Raw genomic sequence first — 14,478 nt, 5'->3', positions numbered from 1 at the left:
CTTCTTTGCCTGCCTGTGCTCTCAGGATGCTTTCTGTCGTTCGGCGATCACTTCTCATATCTCCCTGTTCCACCAGCTTTTCGGTTTCTTTCTTCCTTTCCAACGAACATGTTGTTTCTTTTTCCACATTTCTGTCGTTATTACATTTAGAAGCTCACCATATTCCCACTCTTTACTTGGCCATTTGCCAAGTTCTTCCTCAACTCTAGTGACTATATTTGCTATTTGTACAGCATTCAAATTTGGACTGACCATTTTGCGCTCCTTGCTCTGTTTCCCAACTACATATCCCATTTTCAAAATGATCCGTTTATGGTCACTCCCTATGCTGCTATGCCCTTCCTCATCAATGACCATTTCTCTCAACTTATCATGAATTCCTTCTGTCATCAGACAGCAATCAATGGTCGATTGCCGGTTTCCCACTTCCCCCGTGATCTGTCCTTCACACTTAGGCCCTGTATTCACGATAACTAGGTTATGTTGCCCACAAAGACCTAGCATTGATTTCTCATTGTTGTCGGTATAGCCATCGAAATTCTGTATGTGAGCATTCATGTCACCTAATCGGATAAATTCAGCATCATTCCCGAAACCCTTAATATCAGCACTTATGCATTCCACTAACCCTTTATTCTTCTCTGTGCAATTATTTCCGGTCCACAAATACGTAACACCCAGGCAAGTTTTTTCCCACTCATTGTACCTGATAACCAAAGATGCTCTTGACATCTTGAATTTACTCTTTTCCATTAGGCTCCCTGATGGATGGGCATTCCGACTCCCCCTCCCTTTCTTTCCGACTTAGTTCTGCTGCCCCCTTCCCAAACATAATCAATCACTGGCCGCTCTTTTGAGTCTTTAAGGTGCATTTCTGTAACCGCATATGCCCTATTTGTTCTCTATTTAACTGCTCCTCAATCTCTGCCCACTTTACCTTTCTTGATAGAGTCGGTCATGAGCACCACATCACGACGCGTGTTCACAACTGAGGGCACGCCTGTTCCGCTGGAAGCGCGAGCCATTCCGCAGGCATCTAGTAAAGCAGGCAATGGCAGGAGACACATGGTACGATTCGGCAACTGATCCGACATGCGGCGCTGCATGCTCCGGCATGCTAGAGTTACTGTGTACGGCTCCCACAGGGAGTCAGATTTGAACTTCTGTTTTCCACGTTCTGCTGCGTCACCATTCGCCAAGCGCAATTATGTGGAACTCCGAACTGCTGCACAGAAGCCACCCTAACAGTGACAATATGGCAGCAGCCATACAGCACCGACCACCCGCTTCGATCCGAATTTGCGTTTCTTACTGTCTCTCCACCCTGTCAGCAAGAAACAAGTGGCAAAATCCATCATCTCTAAGTCTCATGTCAAGCTGAGGTCAAATCATTAGGTATGTTTTGTTGTACTTATTGAGATTGGCTGTTTATTTTGTGCTTATTGAGATCGGCTGTTTCTTGTGAAATGCCCTCGCATCGTGGCTCCTGATCTCGCCAGTAGCTTAGTACTAGTGTACTAGGCGCTGCTTTGCAGAACAGGCACATGTTTGAGATAATCTTACTTAACTCGTAACTATTTCGTGTCGGAAACAAAGTGCAGACGGCAAGAAAAAAACTAAAGGATCGTGAGGATCCGGCCCACCGGCACTGCCTCTGTGGTGGGAACGTCTGAGAACATCATATGCCAGCCACGTTGTCATTGGCTGCGGCCAAACAACAGTGCGGTTGTCAGACGTGTCGGACGATGAAAACCTGCCTGGCTTGTCACACACTGGGCATCCGATTCGGCGCTTCGGCACGGCAAAACACCTCGATTCCGGCGCATCGGCCGGATCGGACACCGAATCAGACCATGCGTCTCTCGCTTTAAGGTTAACTCGTGCCTTGGCCCTACCATGATGAAAAAATCACACGAGACACGGGCATGCAGGGCGTGAACATTGCGGGGCATGCAGGGCGTGAACATTGTGGCCAACGTCAGTTTCTCGCTATGTTTTGGCTTGGTGCAGCTCGGCTCACAAAACACGGACCTTACCGTCCAGTAAGGCCCCTAGGACCCATTCTAAGGACCATACATCTAGTATGCCGTACGGAAAGTCTTTCCGTACAGTAAAGTGAGCGCATGCGCAGTGTTCAGCCGGTACGGTACCCCACTTACCGTCAGTTATTGGCAAGAGCACTGCTCTGCTTCAAGAATGTGAAAGGCCTCCTGGTCTGACACACATTCTACAAGAAAGCTTGGAATGCGCTCCATCTCTTCACTGAGTGGCACCAGCATAGGATGCCGAACTGGAAAATGCTGCGCAAGCGCAGTGTTTGTCTTCTTGTAGACAAAGGCTTTCTGTGAATGGCATTCTAGGATACCGCGATCGGCCAAAATGAATCCAACCCCAACTTCTACTTATTGCACGGACCTTTACATTGCAGTTTGTATTTAACAAATCCGCCGCATCCGCACTTCGCGGAAAGACTCTCATTGTGGCAGCGGCACGCAAAACCCGCGAATCGCTGAACGCGTTTCGTTTTTCGTTCATGTTCGCACAGTTACACATGAGTGGAATGGACTCGGAAGGGTTTGGGTGCGAGCTACTAGTTGGTATGGGTCATTTATTTTAAACAGCACCAAAAAAACACGGACAAGGAAGAGAACAGGAAACAAGGAAGAGAACAGGACCAGCACTGGCTTGTCTTCCTTGTCAGTGCATTTTTGGTGCTGTTTAAAAGGAATGGACCCGGATGTTCTGCAAGCTGGAAGCCACTTTCGAAACAAACAGCATGTGCGTAGTGAGGGCAGTTGCTGGAGGGGAAGGGCGGAGAACGAAGGGACGTCGTACTGGCTGCGAGGCGTCGGAGCACCAAGAGATGCGCTGACTTTCTTTAGCACAATCAAGAAGCAAGGACGACTTGTTCCAACAGAAGGCTGCTTCCGAAACCCGACACAACAGCCTGTCTGGCTCGTTGACTTATTACGATACGGCGTACTTATTGTTTGTATTGTAACGGTCACGCAGCCAGGCATGTTCGCAGTACAAATATGCTGATGGCAGCATGGCACATACCCATACAGGCTAGTTTGCTTACGCAGTGTGCCCATTTCTATCTTATCTTGAATAAAAACGCGCTAAAATCATTTCCATGCGCGCGGGCATTTAAGGTTGGTGTAGCGAGAACTATACTAAAGACCATTCCGCAAGGAAAGAGACTTGCAACGTTTGTGAGCAAAAAATTAATAAACATTTGTGTGTTAGCACAACCTTGTATAATCAAATTGTTAAGTTCACACTTTTCATGATTTCAGGAAACTGTCCGAGACCTGTAGCAATCTCAGAAAAGCTTCAGATAAACATATTTTATATTTAATATTATTGACATATTGAACTATTTCGCGATCCCCTAGATTAATATATCCTGGATCGACCGTGTGTGGTGTAACAGCTCTTTACAGGACAACAGCTTTGTTCAGTTATTGATTAGCACAACTGTGCAACCAACTCTCTTGTCACAGCAATCTGTACATTTCATGAACAAACAAGTGAGCGAGTATCCAGCAGAGATTCAATACGCACTATATCAATGGTGGTATTGTCAAATGTTGAGCAGTGTGAATACTGCATACCTGATCCGTGTGAGAGCATAAAGGAGATAGGCAGCAGTGTTCCCTCTGTCGTCAAGCATCTAGTAGAAAGAAATTAAAAAAATATGTACAGGCAAGGTCGAATAAATGCTCATTGTAATGTTATCATACCTACACTCACTCACAAGTCAGGTTCCAAAATTTTAGCAGAGCCAGTGTCACCGATGCTTACTGCAAGCTCAAAGCAATAGTCTGACGATTTCAGAGATAAATAAAAATTAAGTGATGGTTACAATTCTCCCAATGCGAAATTTAAGCGCAGCTCTATACCTGTTTTCATTTCACGGTATATTGAGGCATCGCACCAATCATTGTACCAACTGGCACAGCCACGGCGCTACATGTAGACTGGCCACACAGTTGCCACTTTACCGGCAAGAGCAGCTTATGCAACCATAATCTTTACGGGGAAATGCTTGCGGCAAATGCTGTGCATGAAGGGGAGCTTTTTGATTTCTTTTTCTTTCCCTTGGACAGCCGACGCTGCCGCTGATGTGCAGACGTGAGTGCCACCTGGTGGTGCTTCAAGGTGGCTTCCTCCACTTTCCACCTTGCGCTCTCTTTGTTATTGCAAACGTCTGCTTTTCTCTTTACACTTTTGCCATACTCTGTACCTCCACTTTCCTCCTAAGGCTCTCTTTGCCATCACCTTCTTTCATTCGCCGCTGCACTCCACAGTCGCTCGGTTACGCTGAGGGAAGATAAGGCACACGCTCAATGCAGAAATGGGCACCTAAGAGCTGCGCTCTAAGAAAGAGTTAAAGTGACCTTTCATAAAAGTTCGGTTTTGTTCCTTAAGGGCCCATCACCAGGTCTGTGTGTACCAAACAAAGCACGGTGTGTAGATCACTGTAATGAATCTGTCTGCAGGGTATCACACCGGTGTATGTTGCGAAAACAGCTCAATATTCAAACAAAAGCCTGGGCACGCTTCTCTTCAAACGAGCTACTCAGTCTGCCAGCAAGGTGTCTTCACACAGTGCCGTGCAAAAATGGCCAGTAGCAGCAAGAAGAGAAGTAAGGCAGCCCTCGGTGTGGGAGAATGTTGATGATGAACACCCGACAGGTGACAGCCTCTGCTGCTGTGGGATAAGCAGTTGGCCTCCTCACACCATTAATTTACAATATTTCACTGCTTCTATTTGAGCCACTAGTAATAAACCATCTTTTTAAAACTTATAATGCCTAATCAAAATTTTTGGCTGGGCCTGGTGAAAGGCTCTTTAAGGGCATTATATTTAGAACTGAAGCACATAATTTCTTAATTCTCCACCGCAGTCTTATCTATTAAATAATCAAAGGCTTGGCTCACCCGGTCAAACGAGAACACATACTCATGGACACGATTATGGCAGAGATCTGCATACTTGATGCACCCATAGGCTACAGCCTCTTGAGCACGTTTCAGTTCTTGTGGTGTCAGCGCCTGCGAAAAGGGCACATGCCATGCTGCATTGTACTTTGCGCCAACACCAGACATCAGGCTCACTCATGGGGTATAACAGGAAAATACCTTAAAGGGACCCTAAAGAGAAAACCGATTACACCTGTGTTACACCTGAGTAAATTACTCTTATACAATACCAAAAACACCACTCCTACTGTGAAAAGAATCTTGGTAAGCCAGGAAAGACACACAAACAAAAGGCCTGCTGCACCTAAAAATTTAAAACATGCATTGAAAGCAAGCACAACAAAAAATGCCCTCTGTTAAACTTTTGACGGCACATATAAATACCCCCCAAAAATTGATTATTTTTAATCTAAATGTGCAAAACACCTCGAGAATAAGCACAATCAATGAAAAGAAAAAGAATATACTGCAGAAGCTTTTTCAGCTGTAAAGGGAAAACCCCAGGCAGAAAACTGGAAGTGTGCTTCACTCCAAGCCACCTATGGCTTCATTTGGAATTTTTGTACAGACAGCTCTTGTCATATGTGAACCATAGGTGTACATTTTATTTGCTTTATATCACATGTGTGACACCACTGCAACCAGAAATCTTGCATCCATCTGTCTCCTCTTACCATGCTTTCAAAAGAAAGCAAGTCATGTGCTAACTTGTTCGACCTATAGAATGCTAAATTAACAAATGATGCTTGTTGCCTACTGGCTGGACATTTTGCCAGAAACTTCGTACTGAATTCCAAAACTCGGCAAGAGAGAAAAAAATTAATGTTTAATTCTGAACTAGCGATAGAGAAAGATTTCTCTTTGCCCTCAGGTGGGTGATTTCCTCATTCCAGGAATCCATGGGCTCTCGCTGCCACCCTGGCCCAGTCCACCAACTTTCACTGGTCATCCAGCCCTGTGCAAGAGTTCTTCCTTGCCCTCTTCTGTTTTCTCTGATTCGGGGGTTTTTTAACAGTGGAGTCGAGCATTCGCCGTCCAGCATGCGGTGTCATGCAAGGGGGTAGGTTACGGAGCTCACCGCCAGAGGGCATGCCGCGGGGGTGGGGGTGGAAGGGGAGGAGCGGACGAATAAGAGCAAATGCCGGGGGCGGGGAAGGAGACGGGTATAGGAGCAGGTGTTTTGCCGGTGCGCGCCCTTTCGCCCCATGGATTCCGCTCGGTGCGAGCAGCAGCAGGGTCTCTGGAAGATGGTATAGTATCTGTATGCAGCATGGTATTGCCATGAGCAATAACAGAATTAATTTTTTTATATATATATGAGTCAACGCTTACTCTTGTTTCCCAATCATAGGCCTTATTCAGTCGGTAATCCTCAATTGACTGATGACTGCGTTTTCATTGCTCGTACGTTGACTTTCATTACGGAATCACTGGATGTTTCTGTGATTTGGTGGCCTGTCTGCACAGGTTTGTTTAAGATGTCCTTTTCGCCATGTTAGGGTGAGAGGACTGTTTCAAAACTGAGTTTATTTTAAAACACAGCATATCTTCTCTAGGTCTTTGCTCAGGGCGATCTGATGCCTCGCTTGATCCTCCCGCCAATGCTTGATTACCGCTTTCCTCTTATGCTGATGGCCACAGCAAGCTCCTGTTACTTGCTCATCCAGGGAAAACATGTGCCTGGGAAGTGCAGTTCCCGCTGAGTGACGGTATCTGCCTAACAGGGGCGATTTACTATGATTTGCAACTTGGGATGAGGTAATTCCATTCATATTTTTTCAATTGTTTTAGTCAGTGCATGATGTGTGTCACCAACTTGCAACAGCTCTGAAATATAGCAGAACCTCGTTCATACGTTCTGAGAAAAACATACTAATCAGGAAAACATACGACCCAAAGTCACTAAAAAATTTTGGCAGACTAAATTGTAGTTTACATCGATGTAATGCAAAGCCTTCTGTGAATCGTTGCAAACACAGATGCACAGATGCATGCTCAAGCGCCCCAACCATTCTGCTGCCTCGGCAAGCTTACATTTGCACTCCTCGAATTCAGTCTGGGTCAGCAGCTTCTTCGGGCGGAGCATTTAGGTGGGAAGTTTTTACGTGCCCATGTGGTGAGAATCGCATTGCAGCATGAGATGCCAATGTGTGTGAAGGCCAAATGAGCCGATACACACTTTGTCGTTTTCCTATCGCGTAATGTATTAAAGGGGCCCGAACCACCCCTCAGGCTTGGTGAAATAACATAGCCCACAGGTAGCATTCTGACACGTATCAGAAGTTTCTCGAATATTAGCGATGGGTCTATCCGCTGTCTGTTGTCAGCGAACATTGCCTAATCTGATCGCATGTACGCGTGTTGCGAATTGTGTAGTACCTTCTGGAAAACACGCGGGCACCAGCGATTTCTCTGGGACCATTGATGACTCATGTATAAAAGCTGTTGCGCTTGACCCGCTGATCAAATTTTCGATGATTGCCAACCATGTTCATCACTATCACTGTGCTTTGAGTGCAACTTACTTTTGTGGGCACAAGTTCACCCAATAAAAGTTAGTTCCATAATTCACAGATTTGCTGCTGTATTATTCACCGTCCCTCTTACGCAACAATATGCTGCTCAGACAAGTTTTGCTGTTGTACGCAGTGCGTGGGGCTTGCAAGTGGATTGCAAAGTCACCTTTCTCTCAAACGATCTCTTTTCAACAGAAGACCCTGTCCTCACTCTCTCCTGGATGCTTTATTTCATCATTGGATGCTTTATTTCGTCATTCCCTCAGACGGCTACTATTGGCCGATAGCTGACATCAAGCTGCAGTCGGCCACATGGCATCCCCATGTAAACGCCGCGAGGTGCCACCATGAGTACACTGGCTAAGCGCACTGGGGCTCTCTGAGGATAACCGCATTTGGCTTATGTTTAGCGCATCGTAGGCACCAAAGGCAGAAGTTGTGGCGTTTAAGTTAATATCCAAAATGAAATTTGAACTCCACACTCCGGTGACACGTAGAAGGCGGAGCACTGTGGGCATGCCCCACTACGCCATTGCCTTCGCAGTGCAAGGCATTGAAGAAGGAACGGGAGCACAGCGAGGGCCGTGTTTGATTGCAAATAATTCCACTTTTTCTGAATGCATTGAAGTACTTTTTGTGGCAATGTCGAAATCACAGTGCATAAGAAGGTACCAGCACTAGGCACATGCACTTTGTCTACATCGCAGATTGCTTTCAAGATACGGCAGCCATGCCGCAAGCAGCAGCCACCGGAGTAGAATCCCCTTTGCCTCTACACCGCCCCCCCCCCCCCCTTGCGCCTCGCGTACAAAAGAAGACAGCGGGCTGGCGCCCCGCCTTCCTCTCTCACGTGCACGATATTGAGCCACGATCGTCGGCTTACCCTCCCAAGCCTGTGTCGGCACGGTAAAAGTCCATGTTATATGACCAATTTTGACAAAAAATGCCGCTATTTTCGTCTGCTTTAGCCAATAGACTGTTGTAGCGCGGTCCATTAAAAGCAAACTTCGTCGCATTAATAAAATAGAGTAAACTAAGGTTGAAATATGGTTAGCTATATCCGAAAGTCTGTTGTACGCGGCTACATTGTAATGAGCGTAAACTGTATAATGAATGTATAACACGAATGAATGCAAATGTACAGAAAAAATTTGGAGGATGCTTCAGCTTCACCTTTAAGAGTGTAGCGCGACAGTATTCAAAGATCCCTGGCTGCTTCTCATGCTTTCCGGCAACTGCAGCATATGTAGCAGTAATGTTTACCAGGAAATGCTCGCAGTGAACGCTATGCACAAAGGCGGGCTTTCTCATAGAAATGCAGCCTCTTGCATGGGCCGCGATGCGGCGGAGGCGAGCGCCATCTGGAAGTGTTTCAAGAAAGTGGGGACGCCACTTCATGAACTCAGAGATATTTACACGCCGGCATGCGCAAACGGCAGATGCCTTCTCCAGTCTATGCATTGTAGAAATGCTGGAAAAGGCGTTTGTTTGAGTTTTCGCATAACAGAATTATGTTTTCTCGTATATTCAAATTACAATACGAGAGCTATCATGTCTGTAGGTTGTGTGTAAGTCGTAGTTCACTATTTTTCTACACATTTTAGCTTTACAAATTCAATTAGTTCAGTCAATGCTTTGCGTCACAAGGAAGGCCTGGATATGCGTGGTTTGAAAATCTTTTTTTTGCTGAAACGACGCAGACACGGAACGCCGTTACCAGATTTTTTGCAACACGGGCTCCTTAATGCTCTTGCGTTAATAAATACCATCACACCCACTTATAACGATACCGGTTTGAACAATGTATCAGTTATAATAATGAGAAGCTGCTGCACCATCAACTTCTGTATGTTTTCCATGGTGAAATAGCCTGCTTACTACAATGCCCCAATGCCGCATTATCGGTTATAACGATGAAGTCTGGCTGCTGGGTGTCCGAGCCGAAAGGTAGTGAAATGCGAAACCCTTGAAAAGAAAAAAAGAAAATGAGAAATTCAAGCCACTGCATGATGGACCACTGCTTCAACAGCCGCCACTCACTCATTTTCCAGCTATCTCCGCGCGCCTCTCTACCATCGCCCTTCCACCCCTCCGAGCATGAATGGGCTGCGCCCATAGCTCTAAGACGCCCCACCCTCCAAAACATGAATTGACCGAGTCAACTGCACTACTTGCAGATTGCTTGCATGTTGCTGGCTGGCTTCTCATTCAGCCTAAATCTGCAAGCAACTTAATCACTCCCGTTCGTCTTTGTTAGCTGCGTCGAAACCGTTCCCGGCCACGCGGTTTCTCAGCCTCATTTGACCAACAGTTCGTTTGACTCGCTGCCGCAACGGAAGATGGCTGATGTGCCCGCTGATCATCAGCAATGCATGACGTTGCCAGTGAAAAGAAAGCACAGGGCTATAGATTTGGAAACTAAGTGCTTCTAGCCAATGAGGCAATCGTCACGAACATGCTTGCATTAGATAGCGGGGCTTCATTTTCACGAGCAACGTTCCACTGCACTACGCGGAGTACCTGGATGCCTTGGAGAAGGAAGTCGACAAGCTTCGCGTAAAGTATGCAAGGCTGAAGGACTCAGGCAAGCCAGTGAGAGGTATGAGGCAAGATGCTTGTGGCGATCTCACCTCAGTGTTTGTTCTGAATTTCTCAAGCTGACATGGCTGCCGTGGCAGCCTTCTCGCAATTTTTAAAAGGCCCTTTTTGGGGCCACCAAATAATGCCTTGGCGGTGCTCACATATTGCTTGCCATCCGTGACCCCTTTTTGCAGCAGTGCCATTCTTTAATGCCGACAGCTAAGGGTTGTTACATGTGATCGGAGTGCCCAGGAAGCAGTTAAACGAGTGAACACAATCGGCAGCCGGATGGAGGAAGGTGGTGGGGAGGGGCACTGGCCTCCCCGCCATTATAGTTTTCTCACATCAGCTCTGCCATGCCCCTATTTTGATTTTTTCATGCAACCCGGTTATAACAATTATCGGTTATAACAATGTAATTTTTGGGGCACTTGAATATTGTTATAAGTGGGTTCGACTGTACGTGTTCATACTGTCCAAAATTCTGTGTCACCTCTTTGTTGTGTGCTGCACAGCTTCACTGGTCATCCACCTTCATTGAGTGGAATGGCTCACGAGTTTGCTTCTTTTGTTTCTGTTCACTGTCTGTATTGTTCCATGCACCCTTCTGCAATGCCTTTGGGCCTTGAAGGTATTGGACATAGATAAATAAGTAAGTAAGTAAGTAAATAAATAAATAAATAAATGGTACATGGACACTATAGTCGGATACAACTCAAGTCTGCAGTAAAGCCCTGCCCATGCCCTCATAACTGCCAGCCACTGTTCCTCCGCGAGGCTGCAAATAGTTTGTAATTCAAATTTTCCCTGTTACCTAAATAAGGCGGTAACCACAAAAATAAAATTATAAGTGCATAATTTTGTATGTTTTCATTCGTCTGTTTAGTGTAACAATAAAAGCCTAATTCTTTATTGAATTGAAATACAACGCTTGCTACGCTGCAACTATTTATTGTCAAGTTTCACTTCAGTTGGCAGTGAAGTTTCATGAGTTAAACGGGGTCAGCAGTGAAATTAACTGTACTGAGGACTTTTGAAGAGTGAAATGCTCAGACTCCATACACTTTGCAGGTCTGTTGCACGCCTCATCGCTTCAGCCGATGGAAAGGCTCTTCAAGAACAGCAGACGCTCCAGAGGTATCAAGTACGACGCCATTTTGAAATGGTCGCATGACGACGATTTTGTTTGCTTCTGTGGTTGGCTGGTGGAGTAACAACCCCGTGCAGTCTGTGTGCCTTAGTTGCCAACTGCTGTTTTTTAAAGTTATATCCTACTATAGTATGTCACTACTGATGTCAAATTCGTGCTTTCTTCTTGATTCAAGACACTGTCCCCTTCCAGTTACAACTCCACGGCTTTTGGCTACCCACTGTTGCTCCTGCAAAGCTGTTCCGTGATGGACCCTGCGTTATGAATGATATGCGACCACTGCCCATTTTGTTTACAATATGCTGTTAGAGATCCAAGAACCAACACACAAAGAGAAAGAGCAAGCGAACGAAGGAAGGAAGCCCTGCTGCCTGCCGCCGCTCCGCCAGGCCTGCAGCATGATACCATATCACCATGTTTCGGAGAGACGTGCAATTGGCATTTGCAGATTATCGGTCACTAGCGCCTCCAAGAAAGACAAAAGCTGAAGCATCGCGTCGGTGCAGAGGAAGACTTGGATTTTGTTTATTCTGTTGTATTTTGACTTTTGTAAATGTGTACTTGAAACGCAAGCGATTTGTCGCTGCAAATAATAAACCAGAACACGCAACTTATGTGCACACGACAAGCAAGCGACATGAAGAAGAGCAGACGTGCGGCTACATCAACTGCATGGGCGAACCAGAAGTCGTAGGTTCTCAGAGATCGACTAATCGACAGCGTTTACCCTGGTGACATCACCTGGAGCACCCTGTTGACATCAATACGCATGAAGGGGGCACTTGAAAGGCAAGCATAGGATTGTTGTTGTTTTTACCTGTGGTGTCCCCACAGCGCGTTTGCTTAAAATGGATAAAAAAATGTCAGAGATGGTTCAGGGGCCTGTACTCCTGAGCAGATATCAAAATCTGTGATGTCATGGGGAGATAGTGTGGGAACATACAAGTCTCATATTTTGTTTTTGTGCCTTTTTGGCTTGCGAAGTGCTGCAAAAGTGCAATTCACCAATTCGGATTGATTTGTTTTTCCTAATAAGGGGCCCTTTAACGTGGCTCAACTTGTTTTTTGTCATGTCAAATTGGGCATTAAAAAGCAAACCACAGGAAGAAAAATGAAATGAGAACTCCCTGTTTTTAATAATGCGATCCCCATGTTGCCATTCATCTCAACAACACCCATGCAGAATCCTTAGACAGAAAGCTTGCTTACCTTTTCTCTCTCTTTTTCAAGCAGCTTTTGCATTGAACGTTGCAATCCCTCATCAAGAAGGTCTGCCAGTTTGACTGTGTCACCAGAGCGTGTCTTGAACTTCTTCCTGCACACAACCACAATGTTAAATAGCGGTCCACATTAAAACACAAGGCGTGTCCTCCTATGAAGCAAATATTTAACTTTAAAGGCAAGTCTCACTTTAAAAGTAGTATTGCTCATAGATCTACACTGCTGCTGGTAGCACTGCTATCGGCAGTCTTTCTGAAGAATGCAAAAATTAAAGGAAAAATGGTCAGCCATTACCCTGTGTGTCACATGCTGATTATATACCAAGATTACCATATTTTATAAATGGCTCCAATGGGGATCATAGCTCAATATGTTTTGAGCAATGATTCTCAATGATTCAAAATGATTCTCAATCCAACGGTTACAAGGAAATGACGCTATTGAATAACCAGCACATTGAGCAACGAGATCAAAAGGCTCATCAAGGCTACTCAGACTAAGAGACAGCTAAATACAGTAGAATATTACTGATGTGTTTTTAGAGGATCACAGAAAAGAAAATACATGGTCTGGCAAATTATAACTTCTGATAATGCAGGCAGCAGCACTACAGATAAGACAAAAAATTACTTCCACATAAAGCTTCATTTGAAGATAAATGAAAAGTTAACAAGCTTTTTAAAACCCCCTTAATAATGCTGGCTACCTGATGGTTATAATGAAAGTTGAACACTCCTCTGGTGCGGTCATAGCCGTCAATCACACGAAACGAAGCTTTCAATTTTAATCTGGCACTTGAGTCGAATGTTCAATTATAATAACAGCATTCTTTTGAGCACTCTCAGCCCTCTTTAAGTCGCCATGCAGCCGTGTAACAGGCACAGCATCAAAGGTCACGGCAGTGTCTACAAACAGACGTGTGAGATGACCACTTATACTTTCATGTACCTCTTCCTTGCTTACAATGTTGCGGGCCATGTTGAAATTGGCAACAATACTTCAGACAATCAGTGCTTTTAATGTACTAATGCCATCATTGCAGTGCACATATTTATGATAGCTGAAATTAGTGCCCATTCGTGCCACAGCATCCTTAAAACCACCAGTCAGGGATGTGATACTCCAGAGGCCTTCTGCAATTGCTGTGATTACAGCAAAAAACATCCACCACTTCATACCCCATTGCCTGTTTAAACGACAGACCTCTTTTGGAGTGGAACATTCTGGGTCCACAGAACAACACTCAAAGTGCACTGAATTGAATTCTCAGGTTTTACATGCCAAAACCACGATTTGATTATGAGGCACATCATAGTGGGGGACTCCAGATTAATTTTGCTCAAAGCGCACTGCTACAACAAAAACACTCTTGCCTTTTTTAACAGTGCATGGCTTCACCTGTAGGCCTGCACGACAGGCACCTCTGTCGTGAAGGCCATGCTACTCGCTGTATGCAGAACATGTATGCATATTGCACGCCTACATAGTTCACTGTACACTGTCATCTGCATTCTCTTTTTCCTTCTCTTTTTCCGTTATGTAGAGTAGCAGGCCAGAGAGACCAAGCATCTCTGGCCCTGCTTTTCTCAGACTAAATGTTCTCTCTTCCTGCACTTCTTTGGCAGATACATCGACTTTGTTGGTATCTTGCATTTGCTTGGCATGTCTTCAGTGCAGACATGCAGCGGTCAACATTGGATGCCACAGCATTCGCAGTGCTTCGTCGAAGTTTACGAACATCCTGGAATGGGAGACATAACACACGAGAAGCTAATGCACATTACTCGATCGAAACTAGAACGGGACTGGCACTTTAGACCACATATGCTGGAAAAATAGAATGAGGTTCCACTGTCACTGTTAATATCTCACAGATAGGCAGAAAGCACAGCAAGCTGTAGCAGTATTCTCGGGCGATCATTTTTGAAGATACTAACACCTCCGCAGGATTCCGCGCGACTCGGCACTGGAGGCATTAGCGTATACAGCCGACAGTGTCTCTGCTGCTGTGCCAAGCTGGCT

At 45.4% G+C, this 14,478-nt stretch overlaps 1 protein-coding gene across 1 annotated transcript in view; it reads right to left on the bottom strand.

The window, feature by feature from the left end:
- Window positions 1-14,478, bottom strand: part of ArgRS (arginine--tRNA ligase-like protein) — an 83,416-nt gene that overhangs the window by 12,234 nt on the left and 56,704 nt on the right. The window contains exons 10-12 of the mRNA XM_075688064.1: window positions 12,445-12,550; window positions 4,948-5,061; window positions 3,618-3,676 (exon numbers count right to left, since the gene is read on the bottom strand). Coding sequence (XP_075544179.1) covers window positions 3,618-3,676; window positions 4,948-5,061; window positions 12,445-12,550 — 279 coding nt within the window. The remainder of the gene's footprint in view (window positions 1-3,617; window positions 3,677-4,947; window positions 5,062-12,444; window positions 12,551-14,478) is intronic.

This window comes from Dermacentor variabilis, chromosome 4 (assembly GCF_050947875.1).
Source record: "Dermacentor variabilis isolate Ectoservices chromosome 4, ASM5094787v1, whole genome shotgun sequence".
In the NCBI taxonomy this organism is placed as follows: domain Eukaryota; kingdom Metazoa; phylum Arthropoda; class Arachnida; order Ixodida; family Ixodidae; genus Dermacentor; species Dermacentor variabilis.
This window is presented reverse-complemented; position numbering and strand designations above follow the sequence as displayed.